Here is a 9458-nt window from a genome sequence, read left to right on the forward strand (position 1 = left end):
ACACTGCACACAAACGCACAGCGAATAAACCAGACGAAATGAAAAAGGTCTCGCAAGGCGCACTGCACAAATTTGCACGAACCTGCGGGCAAACAAGAAAGCCAACAAATCGTGCGCACGGAATGGTGGAATTTCTCTTCTCGCGCCCGGAACTGCCTGCAGACTGAAGGCCGGAAGTCTCGTCACTGGTTGTTGAAAACCGAAAGTATATCGGTCATTGACTGTGTCGTAAGGGTCGTAATATCACAGTCGTAAATGTTGGCGACCCTTTAACACTCTCACCTACGATAAACGCGTGAATTGCGCACGTTGGTACCTTTATGTTCGCAGTCTGAACGAGACGCATAAGGCTCGTTCACACCGGAGGCGGAGCGGCAAAGCGGACAAGCGGCCAAGCGGCAAAGCGGGGAAAACCTCCTCTCCAGGCGGCGAAAACGGGCGGAAAACGAGGCGGCTAGTCCGATCGCCCCCGGACCGATTTTTTGCCGCCCGCCCAAGCTCGCCGCTTTGCCGCAGCCAATCAAAACGCACTGCGGCGGTGGCGCTGATGTATATCCTTGACGTACACATCCGGTTGAAATAATGCAAATGGCGTCCATCATGTCTGAGCAAACGGCTTTGTTCTGTGCGGAGCTTTTATTAGATGCTATTAAGCACTACCCGGTGCTTTACGACAAGTCGCTGCCTCGCTACAAGGAAGTAGAGTACAAAAAGGATCTATGGATGAAGATTTCAGCGGATTTGGGTGTGACTGGTAAGTGCACAACATCTCGTTGATAGCATTTTAGCTGGGCATTTACGTTCCGCACCGGTGAGACCGTCGAATGCTAGCGATTTACACATAAACGCGTAGAAGGAGCTCTAGTGCGCGTGACTCAACACACAAACACGCAGAACGGCAGTGTGCGTGCGCAGAACGATCGTGCGAGCGGCGGAACGTGAACACATTTCGGGCTCCGCACTTGAAGCCAACTGACCGGCGCTTGAAGTTGCGTCCACTTGGTTCCGCCGCCGTTTTGCAGCCAAGCTCACAGTGTCTCGGCAAGACGCGCTCGTCAAGAACACGAAATCTATGCAGTTCCATGTGCTCTCTCGGGACGCTACATCTGCGAGCGGCTGTTACGTAAGCTACGCTCAGCTAATAGAGCCTCTTTCTTTTGGCTCGTCGTAGCGTGTGTTTCAACGGCCAGTACGAGATATTTCGGCTTATAACTTGTATGCGGAAAACCTCTCCATGAAGTCCGACAGTCTTGTGGAGTTGCGCGTTTCCTAGGACAACCACTGCGCTTTCGCTGGCAGTTATGATCAGTATTCAAAAACCGGCAAAGTTCGGCGCGCTCGCCGTATCAGGCGGCTTGCCCGCAGCGTCGGCCCGCACACACAACAGGAGACGGCACGACTCGCTCCAGCTTTGCGTTATCTTAAGCCCCGATATGACACCGAACAACACTAAATCTGCCGAACCCCTTTCTGCAATTTCTGACAGCTCGGCGGTCGGTGCAGCACTCGCACGCGTGAATGCAAACAGATGTATTAAGTGTCGTTTTCTTCCGTTTTGCGTCTAATTGCAGAGAGAATATGGCTCGCATAATATTTATTTTTGTTACTTTTGTTGAGTGTGCCTGCCGAATCACTACAGTTTATGCACGAAAAAAAAGAGCTATATATTGGTTTGACTTGTGCTTCAAAAAATGGGAGATGTATTGCTTCACATTGAGTTGCACAGCTGTGCAACATTGTACTGTGTTGTGTAAACGTTTTTCTTCATTTGCAGCTACAACTTGCGAGACAAAGTTTAAAAACCTAAAAGACACCTTTACAAAACTGAAAACCAAAATCAAGGACAAAAGCAAAAGTGGGGCCGGAGCCAAGGACATTCCCTCCGTTAAGTGGAAGCATTTTGAGGCGATGCTGCCAATAATGGAGAAAGTGTACGAGGAGCCCATGTAAGTTTCCTTACACCAATTTCTTAGTTTCCACATGGTTGTGCCAATTTATTGTCGTTTATAGTTCGTAGTGTCAAATGCTACGACACCAAATATGCTGACTTTAGCCTTGTGAAATCACAGCATTTTGTGGATGAGTACACTCATTTTGTGTCTTCATACTGTTCTTACAGCATATGCAGCAACATCACTTTTCAGCAGACCAGAGGGTAAGTAACTTCAAGTTAATCGTATAGTGTATCCGTCGTTGAAAATTTTTTAAGTATGTGATGTCAGACTGTACCCGCGTAATTTGAGAGACTAGTTGCTTTCTCCTGCTTTGCAATACTTACAGTCGCGCTCAATATGAGTTGCAACACGTTGTCCACGGTTGAAGGGGCCCCAAGCCTGGACGGTTATGCTGCTAAACGTTAAATTGGTTTTGAGAATACCAGTAGCAGAAACAGTGTATGCTTCAGCAAATATTGGTATGTTGGCGCTGCTTTGCAGTGCTGACCTCACTTTGAACCCTGACAACATGTTGAAACTCAGTGGGCGCAACTGTACACATCTGGCAAGAGTAATTAGGACATTGTTGGAGTTCACATGGAAAAGGAGTTTATGCTTGATACAGGGCAGAATGTCACTCTGAGGAACCTGCCACAAGCAAAGACAACGTCGAAGACGAGTTTTTGTGGAACGACATCTTTGAAGATGATGCAGTGGACCTGGAGAGGTGTGGCAGCAGCTCATCCGAGAGAAGTGGGCGTCGAGCTGCAACGACTGACAATGTAATGGTTTTACATTTTCTATTGGTTAACTTATGCAATCAAAGCACTCAGTATTTTCACATAAGTTTGTGAAGCGCTACACAGCTCATAATTTCGGCATTTGTTCATGCAGGCCACCAGAGACTGATACAGTTGAAACAGAAGTGGAGGAGGCGAACAAAAGGCAAGGACAGTGTTGTTGTTGCTGCACATGGTGTGTTCAAACAATGGGAAATGCATTGATTAATTTAAGTTTTTCAAGCAGTGCATCAAGGCCACAGAAGTCACGTCGAACATCAAGAAACCGAAAGACGTAAGTTGTGACCTATTTCTGTGCAGGACATTATGAAAACACACATCTTTTTATTTGCAGGCCTTCTGAACAAACACCAACATCTATGGACGTGGCAGTCGAATGTCTGAGCCACATTAAAACGTCGCGGGAAAACCGAGACCAACAAAAAGATGTCCTCTACCATTTTGGACTTACCATAGTTGGGATGCTCCGTACATTGTCTTTAAACGACCAGTTCGATAAATGAATGCAGTACAAAATTTAGTGTACAATAAAGTGAAGGAGGCCAGGGAGCGAGAAAATTCAGAATGACTGGACTGCCAATAATGCCAAAATTTTCCTTGTTTCAACAGAAGTTGTGTTTTCATAATAAAAATTCGTGTTGGTTGACATGACTTCGGATGGTTTCGCCTGTTTGTTTTTGCTTATATTTGTGTCGAAAATGCATTGTTTGCATGTTTGTATACAGATATGCATAGTTCGAACCGAATTTCCATTTGGTACGCACTTATTAAGTATAGGCAGCGGAAAGGCAACGTTAGAAAATAGCTTGGTAATTTGTATCACACTGTTTACACTTCTTTGGTGGTACTTTTGTACCGTGATATTGTCCAAGCTGTGGAAATAAAGCGTAAACTTACTTGTCTGGTTACCATCTGCAGTCTTTCCCATGTTTCACCTGCCATGGCAGCCTGTCCTCTGTTATGAAATGTCTGCACAGCTTATCGCGAATGGCATAAGCAAGCCTGTAAAAAGATATTTCGAGACAATCGTGATATTGAGGCAAAACAATTTCTCATTGTGGTTTGGGATACGGCTATACCTTAGATGCATGCAAAAGAAACTTGTACCTAAGCCGTGCTTACCTTGCCGAGTTGCAACCTGTGCCGGGTAATGTAGCCAGTGCACCGTTGACTACACCATCGCTTCTCCAGCTCCCATCTGTTCGGTTGCCTTGCCAGTCTTCACTGTCTGTGGTGCCTGGAGGACAGTACATAGTTCGCGAAGCAGGCGACTCCTTCAGAAGGAAGTTATGCAAAGCCACACAGGCAGACACATTTTTTTTTGATGTTGTCTTCTTTAGCTTTAAAGGGGCGACGAAGAATTCGCCATTTCTGAGCGAGTATACCGAAAGCATTTTCGACTACTCTACGAGCCCTGCTCAACCTATAATTAAATATCCTCTTTTGGTGCAGCTCCTCAAATTGGCTGGTTGCACTGCTTTGTGTAGTGGAGGATTGGGCTGTGGAAGCTGTGGTGCTCCCAGTGAGAATAGGATGAAGACCTGTAAGAAAGCATGTGTCTTGCAATGAAGCTGACTTGCCAAAAATACGATGCACCACACGCATCTACCCATATGACATAATTTGTTGTGTACAATCACTTGTACGTTTTCTCTTAACACTGATTTACACTCAAGTGCATAGTTCCTCTGATGCTTTCTATGATATTACCTCAACCAAAAAAACATTAGAGCTGTGCAGAAATCCTTCGTCAAAACAAACGTTCTTTTGGCGCTAACTTGCAAATCAATTGTAAGTACTTGTACTCTAAATTGTCAGTAGTGCTGGTACATACAGCAAAAGACACTAATTTCTTATGTCTTTTTACACTGTATACCAAAAGTTCACTTGCGCATTTCTTGACAAAATGAATACTTAGTAAATATGCAATATCAAGCAAAGCAATGTTATCAAGTGATCAATGGTATGCTGAACTGCATTATTGGTTTAACAATGGCAAGGCCATGGCTCTACTATAAACAAAATGTGCATTTATAATATCTCCACTTACTTTTCTTAGAATATGGCCGCATCATGTATGTCTTTAGAGGAAATGCCTCGTCACCAACAAAAAAATACGGGACGTTGCCAATTGCTCCAAGGCTTGTGTCTGGCAGAACTCCAAGAGTGCCATCAACCACCATGGGTTGCAGTTTGCTTCTACTGAATATGCCACCATCTGACTCGCTTCCGTTGTGGCCAACCTCAACATACAGGAAGCTACAATGTAAAAAAATCATTCTAAATGTTAGCATTGATGTTTGACAGGCACCGTTTATCAGGATTCCAATGGTGTGAATTTAAACAAATTGACAAGCAATATCGGTTAATGCGATAAACACTCGTGAGAACATACATTAGTGGTTTCAGAGCTTCTATCCAATTTAAGCATAATAATTAGCATACAACTATGGTACAGCAAAACTGATTTTTCCTGACCGTTATGTTTTCATTACTGTCAAATTATGTGTACTTCTGCATGAGTGGGATCTATGAGTTTACATACTGATTTTTAGACTAACTATTTATGTTTTCACGAATGACTCATCTTCAGCAAGTACAGTTTGATTACTGTATTGTGGGAAACGAAAGAAGTAAATGGTGAATAATTGTGCCTTGATACAAGCAGTACACATGGAATACAATTATTTGTCGGTAAGATAGCATAGAACCATGCCGACCGGTGGCTGAGCCTCCATTTGGAAAAATACACAGCATTCGCTATAAACTGGGCCGCCTACTCAAACTATAATAACTGACATACAAAGCCACATCAGTTGACACGTACCTGTAGTTTGCATCACTAATTGCCATCACTGATTTACTGAATGAACCCTTGTAGTTCCTGTCTCGGCTTCCCGAGTTTGCTGGGCACTCCACGTTCACATGTTTACCGTCTATGGCGCCCAGGCAGTGTGGCATATCCCACTTCTCTTCGAAGTCTCTCGCAACCTGCAATTGAGGTCATACAAAGCAACGAATTGTGATGCTTAAAGAATTTTAAAGAGAGATGTTACATATGAAACTCTAATAGTGAGGTTTCATTCATACTGATGTCAACTAAACGGTGGCGAACATATTGATGTACAAAGTAAATTAGTGCAGGCCAACATTTGTAAGAGACAGTTACCACATAAAGCGTGAACTGACAGGTTACCTTTGACCATTCATTCTGAGTTGACGGAAGTGCCACGTATATGGGTCCAAGTATGTCCCAAATCGCCTGGCATACTTCAGAGACGATGACACAGGCCGTCGATCTGCCCGACAGAAAATTAAACGACGACGAGCGTAGCGTCTCCCCTGCCGCCAAGAACCTGAGGCAACAGACATCGCTAAATTAAAAACTGCTCGGGAACAGCCCTGTTAAGTCGCTTTGCACGATGACGATAAAACAATCATTTCTATGCGTGACGTAAAAATACAAGCACTTAAACGCGCAAAATGCGTCTGATATGAACCGCCCTTGCCTGACTGCTAGAGCTAGCCGGTGTTCTGCAGGGATTGCCTTTCGGTAGTTCGTGTCACTCTTCTTGATCCTTGGCCCGAGCATTTCCAACAGAGTGTCGAAGCAGCTCGGGGACATCCTCAAATAGCTGCAGAATAAACACATGTGCCAGACACCATGAACAACACGTACAACTTATTATTTACAGTTGCACACATCACTAAAACACTAAGTGAACTCTCATTAGTTCATGATAGGTACTCACTCTCTGTAGTACTCTATGTCGCGAGACCGAAGGTGCGGCAACAAAACGTCCGCATGGCCCATTGCAGCTCGCTGTTGCAGGGCGGGACGGACCCACCAGCGACGTTGGCGGCGTGTATTTTCTTGCGCTTCCAGCCGTTCATGGTGCGCCAGCAAAGACGCGACCGTTAAAAGGCCGAGCATATCCTCTTCGTCTGAACTCATCACAGGTATCACAGGCGTCAGCACGCGAAGCAGCAGTCAGATATGGCGCGAGATCTCAGCAGCCGGCTCGAGTACACTGGCGCTCGGGTGGCGAGGGTAGAGACAGAGGGTGCCACGAGATGGCGACACGCGCGCGCAAAACCGCGAGATTACCCGCCTCTTCGGCCGCGCGAGCAGCCAAGAGAGCCGTGCGGTCTGAACAGGTACGCGCGGTCGCCGCCTCGCCGCTTTGAACAGCCCGCTTGGCCGCTTTGCCGCATCGCCTCCGGTGTGAACGAGCCTATACGCTTGTAGCACATCCGCTTCCGCATGGTATGAAAAATCGGCGCCTCACGAACGTAGTGGGAACATAGCATAACTCTTAAATTAGATTGTGAGCATTTTTAAATAATGTATCGTCGAAGCTTGTCATACGACACAAAAAATCATAAATAAACATGTTTTTCCGACAAAGCATCATTGAAATAGCACATGTACAGCAGTGACGTATGCAAGTCTTTTTACTACTGTCATTGTTTGCAAGTACTGTGCGAACGTTAATTGCCGCGTTCAAGGCTGGGGTCAAATGCAAGCTTTTTCTATGAAATTTCTCCGCAAAGTTACTGTACATAATATTGTCACGGTAGTAACACAGCCGATATATTGTTTGCAGCGGTAGCAGGACCGATGAAATCAGCGCCTGACAACTACACATTCAAAGATACCCTCCTGGGAGACAAGGAGCCCACGCAACCTTTCCAAAGAGTCACAGCCGGCATTTACTTCAAACTCACCAGTGACCTGCGGCAGACTGACGTTCGCCCTGGTAGAATCGATGACCTTAGAGCTATCCAAGGGCACGTTGAAATCGACAGAACAGCTGTCGTCAGACTTAAATGGACTTGGCCTGGCGCCCACATGACCGACGGGACTGGTGCGTATTTTGTATGAGCACCTACCTCGAACTAAGGAAGAAATGACGTCAAAAAACTCAACAGGAGCAATATGACTAATAATATGAGACATGGAAGCTCTTTGTTTCACTTGATTAGTGTTTAGAACACCCCATTAAATGTTGAATGCACAAAGGATGCAATTCAACAGGTTACTGACTAGAGCGCTCAAAGATTTCAGTCATTTAAGTGCGGCATTGTGTCTTTATGCGAAAGCGCCAAATGGTCCATTGAGCGAGAGAACCGGCGTTTGCGTCTTAACGAACGAAAAGGCACCTAAATTTAGACTCGCCGCGACGCCACGTCACCAGGACGCAGCACGGAGCAGAGCGGATGAATAGGAACACCAGCATCAGCAATGGCGCATCAAATATAGGGAACGTGAGGGGAGAGGGCACTGTCGCGACGTCACGTCACCCTCGCTGTCGCTATCAAAAGCCTGTGATATCTGCCCGTTCCTTGACCGCGCAAGCCCTCGCTTGCATTCTCATTGCGTTTCGGTAAGGTCAAATGAAAACGCGCCAAGCATCTCAACGGTCTGTCTTGCCCGCGAGGACTTCATAACTGGAAAGAACGCTTAGCTGTGTTCGATTGGACATTATAATTTTCGTACTATTTTCGCCTTCCCATATCTCACAAGAACTCCATAGTTGTTTTTTTTTCTATTGTGTTCGGATGGTAACGGGGCCCTGAACCACCTTTTATCCAAGTAGAGATAGCCATTTTAAATTACGATACGCAATTGCAGAAATACTTTGAGGCCCGTTGTATTTCTATCCACTTTGGTTTCCGTTATTTTATCATTACTTTAATTCAATTATTAGGTACATGTAATTTCTCCTATGCTGTCGTCAGTATCCGTGCTTATTGACTTCTTATGATATTACTAATAAATATCGAAAGCTCAGTTTCATTTCTTCTCGTTATTTGCCGCAAGAAGTACTTCAATCCATTCAGCGAAAGCCGAGTAATTGCCAATCAAACGCGCACTTCGAGGTGCTTCCGCAGCTTCTTCAATGCCTTTCGTTGCGAAGCGACAACGGAGCAGGGCATTTCCATAATACTCCGCCAAGAGAACGGCACCGTAGCGCGCAGCTCAAATTTGATTTTAGATCTTACCTTAGACGCCACCACTTCCACTTTTGACGCCCACGACGAGCCAAACGTAGGTCATACGGGGTTGTCTTCAGTGAGCAGCAGTGTGCTTAGCCAGTGGACTCGTAGCAGCACCCGGCGGCGGCAGCGGTAGCCAATTTCCGTATCATACCACAGCAATATGCAACAGCAGGGCGTATGCACAGCACTTCCTTTTTGCACGACTAGGCTTGAATGCGTGCTGGCGCTCATACGCTCCAGGCTGTCCGTGTCACGCGTTGCGGACCGGCTTTGTCCTTCACGAGCTTCAACGAAGGTTGTCCTTCACGAGCTTCACCGAAGGTTGTCCTTCACCAGCTTCGCCAAACTTGCGCATTTCCGAAGCGCTATCAATAATTCAAACATTCAATATTGCTACACGCGTGTGGTATTTGATTGTTTGACCGAGGCGCGCGGGCGGCATCACTCGAGAAAAGAAGAGGAAGAACGAGCTGGGCTCGCGCTGTGAACCTAACCGGTCAGCGCTGCAACCGCTGTTGTAAATACAACCTGTAAATAGTTGCCCGTCTTACTGACTCGTTCTTCGCGTAACATCGTGGTGGAGTTGGAACGTTCCCCGTCCTCGCCACGGAGCTCCGAAGCGGCCGCACCGTCGTCTTCTCAGCCATGGCTTCCGATGGAAACACCCCGTCGCCGCCTACACCTGCGGCGCCTACCACAACGTACCTTACGGTTCCTAGTC

General features: G+C 46.2%; 1 protein-coding gene and 1 long non-coding RNA gene across 3 annotated transcripts; one reads left to right on the plus strand and one right to left on the minus strand.

Moving 5' to 3' along the window:
- Positions 1-1780: 1780 nt before the first annotated feature.
- LOC125940610 (uncharacterized) lies at positions 1781-2685 on the plus strand. The gene is made up of 3 exons (XR_007463796.1): positions 1781-1946; positions 2120-2155; positions 2560-2685. It is a non-coding gene; the product is annotated as an uncharacterized LOC125940610 (long non-coding RNA).
- A 329-nt stretch (positions 2686-3014) lies between these two features.
- LOC125940609 (uncharacterized) lies at positions 3015-6848 on the minus strand. Of its 2 annotated transcripts, XR_007463795.1 has the most exons (7): positions 6487-6848; positions 6244-6369; positions 5931-6090; positions 5562-5725; positions 4785-4993; positions 3857-4275; positions 3015-3736 (listed from the first exon to the last, which is right to left on the minus strand). XR_007463795.1 is itself a non-coding variant. In XM_049656982.1 (6 exons), exons 1-6 carry the CDS (start codon positions 6687-6689, stop codon positions 4022-4024), a joined length of 1116 nt encoding a protein of 371 aa, XP_049512939.1. In that variant the 5' UTR covers positions 6690-6848; the 3' UTR covers positions 3015-4021. The 2 variants fall into 2 exon arrangements, 1 of the variants encoding a protein (XP_049512939.1); XM_049656982.1 differs by having other exon boundaries at positions 3015-4275.
- Between the last annotated feature and the right edge of the window lie 2610 nt (positions 6849-9458).

Source organism: Dermacentor silvarum, chromosome 10 (genome assembly GCF_013339745.2).
Source record: "Dermacentor silvarum isolate Dsil-2018 chromosome 10, BIME_Dsil_1.4, whole genome shotgun sequence".
NCBI classification, from domain to species: Eukaryota; Metazoa; Arthropoda; class Arachnida; order Ixodida; family Ixodidae; genus Dermacentor; species Dermacentor silvarum.